General features: G+C 39.4%; 1 protein-coding gene across 1 annotated transcript; it reads left to right on the top strand.

Moving 5' to 3' along the window:
• Positions 1-28: 28 nt before the first annotated feature.
• On the top strand, positions 29-8,921 carry CZH5orf63 (chromosome Z C5orf63 homolog). Its single transcript, XM_033086557.2, has 5 exons — positions 29-235; positions 1,711-1,845; positions 4,460-4,580; positions 7,274-7,330; positions 8,095-8,921. Exons 1-5 carry the CDS (start codon positions 159-161, stop codon positions 8,269-8,271), a joined length of 567 nt encoding a protein of 188 aa, XP_032942448.1. The 5' UTR covers positions 29-158; the 3' UTR covers positions 8,272-8,921.
• Positions 8,922-11,512: the final 2,591 nt, after the last annotated feature.

Genomic DNA, 11,512 nt, shown 5'->3' with positions numbered 1-11,512 from the left:
CAGGTGGGTGCGGGACCGGGGAGCGGGGGGCGCGGCATGGAGCGGCTGCGGCTCCTCGGGCTTTGGCTCCTTGGCATTTGGCTCCTCGGGATGTGCTTCCTCGGGATGCTGCTCCCCCGGGGTTTGGCTTTTCGGGATGCAGCCCCCACCGACCAGGGATGCAGCATCCCCCCAGGGATGCAGCCCGCGCCCCGCAGGATGGGGCTCCTTGTCCCTGCGGAGGGTCCAGTTACAGGTTTGCGAGTGTCGGCATCACCCGTGGGGCTGGCTCGTTGCTGGGGATATGAGGAAGCTTCTGGATACACTGTACCCTGCAGGGCTCGGCGGCGGGGCTTGGGTGGTTTAGCTCAAAATTTAAAAGAGAGATGTTTAAAAATTTTATGCTATATATATGTGTGTGCATATATGTATATGTGTGTGTATATATATGTGTGTATTTATATTCATATCTACAATATGTATTTTATTATATATATTTTATATATAATATTTGTATACTTCTTTTTCATATACACACAAAATTATATATTGTGTACACATATATTAGTATATGCATATGTATATATATACAAATATGTATCATACACATATATGTATGTATTATTTTTATATTATATATAATATATAGGTATATGTTATATGTATGCACATATATAATCCATGTTATCATTTTTATATATATGCGCATATCTGTATGTATATGTGCATATATATGTACATATACATATGTGTATATGTAATGTATACATGTGCATATTTGTATAATGTAGACATGTATATATAATCTGTGTTAATGTATGTGTATATTCGTATGTGTATGAGTATATATGTATAGATGTGTATTTATATATGTATATACATGTATATGTTTAAAACATACAAGGTGCACATATCCATAAAATATATACATATCACATGATGTACAATATCATTATATACATAACTAATATACAGTATCATATATGTAATATATATAATATACAGTATCATTAATATAATTATCAATACATCAGAGCAGTACTTTAATGCATTAATATATATTAATGATACATTAATACCAACTTCTGTTGCATCTATATAAATATTAATATGTATTAATGTCAGCAATATCTTAGTATCTTAATATTACTGATATATTTGTTAATATTATAATGTCATAGGGTGCGTAGCATCTAAGATATATAACTTCATGAGATACTTGGTTATATATAAAACACTACATGCTATGTTCTATAATTTATATGACGTATGTATTATACTCTATTATGTTATTATTACTATTACCTTTTAAAATCCATTACAAACTTTACAATATGATATCAGTCTGTTGTTCTGTGCATGTTCTGTACTGTATTCAGAACAGGCCATTGCAGCAAGCTGTTGGATGTTATTTAAATTATCTGAAATTTGGAGTGGGGGCCTGCACACTCTGGGAGGAACTACTGAACAGAATGTGTTGCTCCTGTGGATGAAGTGATACTTCCATCCTTTCTGGGAGGGAATTCAGTGTGTTTGTGGCATTCTCACTGGGTTACTCTGGAGGAGAAAATGCATGAAAACATACACTGATAGATGCTTAACATCACCCGACAGATACAGCTGGAATTGCTGATGGTATCTTTGAATTTGGAGTTGTTGCAAAAACCTGATTCCCCCTGAAAGACTTCTGGAGTTATGTGCTGTACAAAATGATCTCCTCATATTTTACAGGCCTCCTCTGAACGTCTGGTGGGGTAAAAGCTGCGTGGGGATCTCCACAGCTGCAGGATTTGCTGTCCCCACTCACGTGGGCTCCTTGGTCTGTGGCTGTGGCATCCATTTTCCTGTTCAGCATTTCCTTGATAGGTAATCAAATGCAGACTGCCAGAAATTTCCTTGACGGCCATAACTGGTTTTGAGTGAGGGACAGCAGGAGATAGGTGTTTTAAGTGCCATTGACATGCATTCTGATATTTGCATCTACTTGCTCCCCCTGTTCTCTTTCAGCTGTTACTTAAAAGGTAAATACTTCAAGAAAAAAAAGTCCATGCTTTTCTTCCCTTCAGTGATGCTGAGATTAAGTTTATAACAGATAGTTATCTCATCTAAATAATGGGTGGTTTTAGTGTCACAACTTACTTTTCCTGCAGATGAGGATTTATTGGGTGATGGAAATTCTGTTAACAGGAATTGAGTCCAACTTGGCTTTGCAAAATAGAACATGGACCAAGTCCAGACTCAAAAGAGTAATTTGTTAAATCTGTAGCATTGTGGTGTAGGGGAAGGCAAATTCTCAAGTTTGCAAGCATCCTTCTCTGCATTTATGTATTCATTTTATCCCCTCTTTGTAACTGGAGGCAGTCTAGAGAGCGTTCCAGAATAATTATATGAGAAATTTTGTGCATTTCAGTGTGTTTGGTATTATTTTACTTAGGTGAATAAATAGACAGGATTTAGTTTTCTTTTGGTTATTTATAAAAACATCCAGCCAGTCTCATGCTAGCCCCAGAAACAGTAGATTCTATCTTCAGTAGCAGAACTGAGCAATGAAGATTTGCTGCTGGATTCTGAGGGTAGAATTGCTTGTAATTGTATAAAATTGGTGAGGAAGTTAAGGCACTGCTGGTTGATTATTTTTTGTGAGGTCTCGAAGCTGATACTGTTTTATTTATTTCCCTTCAGCTGATGATTTGGTAGGAGTTGTCCTCAGGACAACAAAGCATGGAGGGATCAAAAAGGGGCTGTACAGCACTGAACTGGGGTTGTTTTATGCACATATGTGTGTGGAAGGGAGAATGCGATCTGTGGAAATCTGGGCTGTAATCATTGTGCTATCCACAGAACAATTTGAGAGCATCTTCTCCGTTTGGAAGGCTTGCTAGGCTGGTAACAAAAGCATTCTTAAAAAACTTGTCAGAAAGCAGACCTTTCCCCTTTCCTCTCACCAGCCCCCCACCCCCCATTTTTTATCTTGCATGTGAACAGGCCAAAATTCATGCCAAAACTTCATCCATTCTGGACTTCCATTTATTGCAGTAATTTTCCACATCTGACTGAGGCTCTTTCTGTCATCCAAATCTGCATTTTTTCCAAAAGGTTCCAATCTTCTTCTTACACTTAACATGCAAAATCCCAGGCAGTTCTATTTCCATCTGGCAAAGTGAAACAAATGCAGTAGCTGCCAAGTACTGTGACCTTTGGCAGTGTGTGCTGTGCCAGTCACTTTTACTGCTCTGCCTCTTGCAGCTGACTCTTACTAATAACTGCTGTCTTTTGGCTGTGCATGAAGATTGGTGGGGCAGTGCCCTGTCACTCATTTGATTTTTCTTGTGGTTGTGGCTTAGAAATGCAGCATTAAAATTTAGAGTCCACTGTAGTGTTCTTCCTTAGTGGTTATTCTGGATATACTGTCTTCTTAAAAAAAAAAAAGCTTTGTGATATTAGTACTGAGAGATCCAGTGAAGCAAAAAAGCACTGGGCTCTCTTTTATTGAATATCCTAAACTGTGCTCAGCAATTTTAATGGGATCCTCCTCACTCTTAACCTGTTTAAAATTGTGAAATCACATTGTGTGTTTAACTTCAGATAATACAGCTACAGCAAGTCAGGCCTGAAACAGTGTAGAAGCAGTTCGGCTTTGGGTAAAAGGGATTTGATATGGTTTTCCCAGTGTAAATTCTGAGATCAGGTGTCATGTCTGCTGATACAGACTCCCATGAAGACTCCCTTTGGCTTCTGAGGTTTTTTTGCCCCTCAGTCCTAAAATGCCTTGCAAAAGGCATTGATACAAAAGTTTGGAGGAAGCAGTGTTGTTATTAATGAGACTGTGAACAGATGACTTCAAGACTCCAACATGTAACTTACTCAAACTCTCTGAAAGGAATAATAAACCCATCAATCAATTTGCTGTTGCAGGAAAGACTTGGGGCATTGTGAATACTTCTTATATTACCAAGTTAAATCATCTTGGCTGCAGCTTTTTACTTACTGCAGAAGGCATTATATTAATATTCTGATTAGGTACAGATTAGTTTTTTTGATGGAATAATTTGGGTAAGTAGACTATGTCAAACACTGCAGCAAGATTACAGAGGTTCAAAGCATGGCACTTTGCATTTTTAAATATGTAATTCCAGCTGGCATCTGTGGAGCTGGAACAGCATAATGCATTTATGTCAGCATTTGTGTTAGGGAATTTAAAAGAGGCATTTCAGCAAGAAAATGTACGTGTTCTGTTGTTTGTTATTCTTTTTTTAATGGTACTGCTGGTTTTGAACTGCACCGTGTTTCTGGCCTGCCACACAGAAAACCATGTCCCTGCTGAATGTGTTGATCCCGTGAGCATAAAACCCTGGGATGAATGTTTTGGTTGTGTGTGGTTTGGAGCTGCCACGGAAGCACCGCATTTATCCTGACATTAAATTTCATGAGCTATAACTTGGCACAGAGCAATTCAGAGTTTTATTTCTGCCTGAAACAGGATGATGGTGCTCTGTTTTCTGGGCAGAGCCCTGCCACGAGCAAGGCATTCACCCAGCCCACTGGGGAGACAACTCTGCTCAGCCAGCGCAAATAAGCCAGTGTTGACTTTATTCACCAAGGTAAGAGCTATTAACACAATAGAACTGGGAAAGACTGTGGGTTTATCAGCTCTGATACACACGAATCACAGATTAAATTGCTTGTCCTTGCCTTTTTTTCCTCCTCCCCTTCTAAGTAGTATTGCGTGTTTTGCTTAATGGGTTTTTGCACACCAGGCTTTGCAGCACAGACCTGGTCTCATTGTAGCAAGCAAGAATTAGCAATCAACAAATATTTCAGGACAGTTTTGCCTCAGTGACTCTATGGCTCATTTACTAGTTGAAGGTTTGGCCCAGCCAGTGTTTCACTGGAAAATAGAGAACAGAGATGAATTGTTATGCACAGTCTGCCAGCCACAAGCATCAACAGTCAAAGCAGGCTCTTCAAAGTGCTCATGTTTAATTTCAGCACCACCTGTGAGACTGTAAAATGTATCCAAATAGTGTTGGGAGCATGTGAGGCAAAAGTAGATTTTGTTTTATCCTCCTTTTTCTTTGTTGGCAACAGATAAAACGTGTAGGATTCCTAGGCATATTTAGAAAAGGGATAAGATGAGCAGGAAGGATCATTTGTGGACTGACATACTCCATGGATTGTTTTTGATTATTACCTGCGTAGTTCTGCAGTTTTATAAAGGATGGCACAGGGTGGGTTACGCTGAATTTATGAGGTTGTTGCAGCTTTCAAGAGGAGAATAACTACAAATGCAAAGCACTGAGAGTGCTGGCATCAGTGTGGTGGTTTCAAATATGAGTAAAATAATTTCCTCCTGCTGCACAATGTTTGTTCATTCCATCAGTAAACATACAGGAATTTTTAAACTGTGTGACAAATGAATAGGTTAAAAATAACAGGTCAGCATCCATTTAATAATCAGAACTATAAAGTTGCAGCTTTCTCTCCCCCTGCCCAGTTCAGCCTCAGCTTATTCATAATTCAAATTGGGTAAGGTAAGGAATAATGCTCTTATCTTTGGGTTAATAATTAGGAGAAAAAAAGCTCTTTATGTGTTAAAATGCCTAACTAGCAAGGCACTGTATGAAATCAAATTTTCTGGTAGCAGATTTCCAGCAGTTCTCTGAAATGGCCTTTTGTTGAAGGTGTTTTTAACTCTAGATGTTTGCTGTTAGCTTTAAATATTCACTGGCGATTTCAAAGAAAAGCACAGGCTATAAAAATTAATCTACACTATTAGCTTATGTTAATTGACCCCTTGTTTGCCTCCTTCTTATTTTTAGTAAGGAGAAAAGAGGAGGAGAAGGCAGAAGGGAATTATGACTTCTGGATCAAACTGATAGAAACTACCAAATGGGTTTCCCCTTGCAGTCCCCTTTTCTGACCACCCCAGCACTTGTGCAACAATTGCTTACATAAATCTGCTTTTGAAAGAGATTCCACTGTTTGTTAAAATAATTCATTTTTGATTTTGAACCGGTACCACCTAGGGCCTGAGCTTGACATGAGAATAAAACCGTATTTTTTTCCTAAAAGTTGCCCTCCTTTGCCAAATGCATGTATGTGCCTGGTGTATTAGGAAGCTTTCCACAGGCCTAGAGGAACCAGTGTGTCCTATTTTAACTGGACGGAGCCTGGTGTGTTACAAAAGGGATGTGCAGGATCTGGGTCGTTCCTTGCAGTCACCAGTATCTATTAAGCCAGTCCCTCCAAAAGCAACCAGGGCTATGAAGAACCCAGCACTTCAATGTCCTGCATAGGTTTTCAGAGCACAACGACTCGTCCATGTGGGAAAGGCAGTGTAGGTTAGATCTGAATAAAAGTAGAGTGTTTAATCTGAAGATACTCACATGTAGGAAATAAAAAGTAGCTGTTTCAGATTAACTTCACATTTAAACAAGCCCTAGGAAGACTTTCAGTGGGAGAAAGAAGAAGGTCTTTTCCAGCTATGGAAGGTATTTTGGGCCAGAGGGACAGAGTGATCGTGTTCACCTCCACATACTTTGCCAAGTGAATTGTTGTCCAAATTTTGTTGTTGCAAACATTGGAGCAGCATGCCTTCATCAGAGTTACTTCTTCAGTTACAGCCTGGGTGGTCAGCAGAACTCAGATGTTCAGCTGTAGTGGAAGATGGGGGAGTTTTCAAAAATATGAGGGTTTTTTTTTACCCCATCACAGGTCAAAACACTGTGGTTGTTTGCCAGTTCTCCCCACTGGAGTTTACTCTCCTTCCAGCTCTGCAGTTTGGAGGACCTGATTTATTTCTTCCAGGCAAAGCCACCGAGATTATCTTAAAGAGCCTTCTTTTCCCATTTGAACTGAGCCATGTGTCTTGATCTGAGAGAGGCTGGAAGTTCCTTGTGTGGCTTTCTCATTCCTCTTTTAGCAGGAATGGTACCTGCACCTATCTTCATTTGGTGATGACAGTACTTTGAATATTCATTGCTGACCAAAACGAGGGGTCTCTGCAGGACCTTTCTGATCATTCCCTTGGATCAGCTTTTAGAAGACTGTTAATTTCCTCCATGAGAAATGGAGTAGCAAACCTAAAATAATTAAATTCAGTGGCTGAATAATTTGTTGGATTTTTTCATCCATACTGCACTGATAAGTAAAGTTTTGGAAAGCCCTTACGACAGGGTGCTTGGTGCAGGGAAGGGAACCTGCATTTAGAATGAATGCTCCTGTCTGTGTGTGTTATTTTAGAGTACAAACAACTTTTGTGTTTACTGTTTACTGTTTACATGTTTTCATTTAGAAACCATGCCCTCTGTGTGATGAAGCAAAGGAAGTTCTCGAGCCATACAAGAAAAGGGTAATGTATGGCAATACAGTGTATGTTTTCTATATGGAAAGAACAGTTAATCAGGATTCTTTCTTTGTAAAAAGAAAATTGCTTGGATTTATTTGCATCTGTTGTTCTTTAATGGATGACCTCTTCAAGACAATTTCAGCACTGATTTACATAAAACTCATTATCCAAAAGCATTTTGTGACAATGCTACAGAAATAAGTATTGGCAAACTAACCCAATATATGCTGTTGCAGTAGTTCCTGAAAATGCTTCTTTTGTAAATACTGTTGTCTTGTCTGAAGGAGGAGTTTGCAACTTTTATGAGGCAGGTAATGATATAATTTGGGAAGGATGTGGCTAAGTGGGGCTTTGAATATTTGGACTATGTGTGACTGCAATTTTTGCCATTCTTAGACCAGGTTTTGATCTCTCTGTTGAAGGATGAAATTTTTAATGGAAGCATTAAGAGCTGTTGCACTCTGTTGCCTGGTTTGTTCCTAGCTGTGTGGTTTTTGAGGTTGCTGCCCACAGGAGAGTGGTTCTGCATAGTGGAACAAGAATATTCTGGGCTGGAGAAAGTCCCTTGAGGAGAGGCAGCCAAGGGCTGTGGCTACATATATTTGATATATATATCAAAATACCAGGCCTTTATCTACAACACAAAGAACAAACCCACAAACTTAAGAAAACAGCCTTGCATTTCTGTGGAAAACACTGATCAGAAGACAAGCAGGTATTGTTTTTCAGTGTCCAGTAGAAACTGACATACTTCTTTTCTGCCACAGTTTGTTCTGCATGAGGTGGATATTACCCTTCCAGAGAACTCAGAGTGGTATGATAAATACAAATATGACATACCTGTTTTTCACTTAAATGGGAAGTTCCTAATGAAGCATCGAGTCGACATTCAGAAGTTTGAAGACCGACTTAGGAAGATGGAGTTGCAAAGTGAGGGAAACTAGTGAAGAAAATGCAGCTGCTCTGAGGCAGATCTCAAAGGTGAAAAGAACTGTGTGAAAAAAAAACTTGAATTCATTATCTGGCCTTAAATTTCTTATGAATTTTCAGACTCACATGAATCTCAAAAACATGAGTGACTTGTGTTCTATTTTGTATTAATCCCCCAGCCCAGCTGCACAAGGAGCCACCTTTTCTGTGCTACTCATTTGTTGGTCTTGTGGGCTGGTTTTTCACTGGCAGAATAAAAGCTGCTGCTCCATAACACCATCTAAAGTAAACTCTGTTTGCATAGGGTTGGCATGGCCAGGTTTGGCTAGTGGGGGTGGTACAGGGGTGGTTTCTCTGAGAAGCTGCTGGAAGTTTCCTCTGTGTCCAGCTGAGCCAACTCCAGCCAGGTCCAGGATGGTCCCTCTGGCCACGTCTGACACCATCACTGATGACAAGTAAGAAGGAGAGAATGTTTAATTAAATAACCACAAACCCTGTTCTTCATCCCCTTGAACCACTGAGGGGCAGAAGGAAGAGAAAACTGAGAGAAGTTAAGCCTGGGAAGAAGGGAAGGGTGGGACAAAGGAGTTTTTAAGATTTAGTTTGTTCTTTGTCTTTATCCTACTGTGATTTGATAGGTAATAAATTAATTTCCCTAAGTCAAGTCTCTTCTGCTTGTGACAGTGATTATTGACTGATGTCTCTCTGTGTCCTCATCTCAGCCCACAAGCCTTTTATTGTATTTTCTCTGATAGGGTGACTTTTGTGGGTGTGTGGCATTTGGCCAGGTTCAGTGTTTAAAAAGATGATTAGCACATGTAGGCTGTAGGTGTGTAGGAGACCTCCTTGGAGAAGTCCTAAATGATAATTTGAAATGGAAAAGAGTGCATTTACTGCTAAAAGGACACTTGATTAAAGACCGCACACTCAGTGGAATTGTATCTCTAGAATAATCATCACAATTTGATACAGTTATTGCTAACACCTAACACTGAACAGTTTGTTGTTCTCATTTCACTTCTGTCTGCTGCACAGCTGCAAATCCATTTATCATGTGGCAAGAATGCCATTTTATCAAAGATTGCTGCAGTTACATTAGAGCACCACAAGCAATACAGGCCTGTGAAGGAGACAGAATGCCCAAGTCAAACATATTTTCAGGAAGAAGAGAATGACAGATTCAGGAAAAGTCAACTGTTTTGGGTTAAATAGTCTGTAATAGAATGGAGAAGGTTGCTGATGTTTTTTATGTATTTAACATATTCTTTAACACAGAAGCTAATCCCTACCTTCTGCATTTCTGTTCTTATAATGGTGGTATTCAGTATAGTTTAATAAGAAGGCATCTGATCTGCTGTGCTGAAAATGGGCTGTTCCTTCATGGCCTCATCATGCAGTGTTTTTAGCATTTGACAGATAATTTGCAATTAAAACCTTCTTCCAGCTTAGCAGCTTCAGTCCACTCAGGTTGGGGTCTGAAACTATGCAAGATTTCCTAGGAGGGACATCTGTGCCATTTTTATAGCAGAGAACGTGAGGTAAGTTCAGCCAAATCATGGATACACAGTGTTTTTCATCACCATTAGCAGAAGAACAGGCCTCTAGAGACAAAAACTTCTATACTTTCAGCAGTTCATAATGCTACAGTCAAACTTCTAACTGCTCCACGGATTACTATCAAATAAAAGATCTGAATTATCTCTGTATCAGCAAGTGCCACTCACTTTTTTTCTGTGTTTTGAGATGGTTTCAGAGGGCACAGGTTTTTCCCTTACTGAGGTTTTGTGATAAGAGAATTACATAGAGCACTTGTCAACCATAGCTCAAGTGATCTTCTAAAATGTAACAGCATTATCTCTAAGATAGGGACAGCACAGGTCATGTGGACTCGCCCTATTTCCCAAAATACAAAACTAACGGAGACTGATAGAGGTCTCAGAAAGCATTAGGTCTGTTTTGGGAAGGAAGGGGAAAAAAAGAAAGCTAAAACCAATATTCTTAATAATTTTAGAATTGATGAATCCCTTGTTCCTTTTTCTGTGGAGATTTTCCTCTGTAGCCAGTGCCAGATACTTTTTCTCCACTTATTTTGTAAAGTGAATGATAACAGGATTTCCAGAATAGCTTTTGTCCATTGCATAGCTTTTATGAGTGAGATGGAGCTTTTCCATTAAGGGTGTGCTGCCAAAAACCTTCCAGTGGCTTTCCTGTTCTATACTTTTAAGAGACTGGAAACTTTATTTTCATCCATTTGGACACAAGGATAGGAGGTGGGAATGTGTCGATATGGAGTGTTGGTGGCACAGCGACCAACATTCATTTGGTTCATTTTCCAAAAGCAAGAAAGGATGCATCATATATTAATTGGAGGGTTTGAGGGGTTTTTTTGGTTTTTTTTTCCTTCTTGAATGTAAGAAATGCAGCAACCTCCCAGCACATGCATCTCTCCAATCAAATATGTTAAACACAGATATTAAAATGAGACAGTATATGCCCCTGCTGAAAATATGCAATATGCAATATTGTGAAAACTGGCAGTTTACTCTTTTGACAGTGAGTATTGGCAGGAGTGCAAAACCTCATAATGCACTAGCTCTGTAGTAAAAGGAGGTTGAATACAAGATTGATTTGTTTCCTATTTCTAAAAAGCACATAGGGAATGTCCCATCTTCTTCCAGTAACTATACAAAACAAATACCCACTGGGCTTACTTTTTTATATGTTCTGTTTCTCTGACTCTTTTTTTGTGTCTTAAAATCATACACAAGACATATTGTACACAAGACATAGAAGAAAATGTCTCATTTCCTTTAGGCACAGCACTCCAGGCACAGTGTCTTCCTGTCCAAACTGGCCTGTGCTGCACAATCCCAGATTCAGCTGTAATCACATGGCCATCTGGATTAACTACACGTGGAAGTAAACAGAGCTCCATGTGCAAGTGTTTACAAGACAATAATTTTTTTTTTCTTTTTTTTTGGGGGGGGGAGGGGCCAGGGGTTGGTTTGATTTTCGACAGTCATGACTGGAGCTGTGAGAACAGAACAGTTTCCAGTTAGGGAACTCCAACCAAATAATGGCTTGAGCTGCTTTGGCAAAAAAAAAATATCATAGTAAGAACAACAAAACCATTCTCTGTCCTCTGACCTCACCTCTTGTAGATCAAATTCTGGTTCTTGGTCTGGATCTTCCAGAGATAAATTACCTATGACCAGGCTATCCAAAGGGTAAAATAAGTTCCTGTGGGAGACAAAT

The sequence above is a fragment of the Catharus ustulatus genome, assembly GCF_009819885.2.
Source record: "Catharus ustulatus isolate bCatUst1 chromosome Z unlocalized genomic scaffold, bCatUst1.pri.v2 scaffold_29_arrow_ctg1, whole genome shotgun sequence".
In the NCBI taxonomy this organism is placed as follows: Eukaryota; Metazoa; Chordata; class Aves; order Passeriformes; family Turdidae; genus Catharus; species Catharus ustulatus.
The sequence above is the reverse complement of the archived record's forward strand: the minus strand, read 5'-3'. Positions and strand labels throughout refer to the sequence as shown.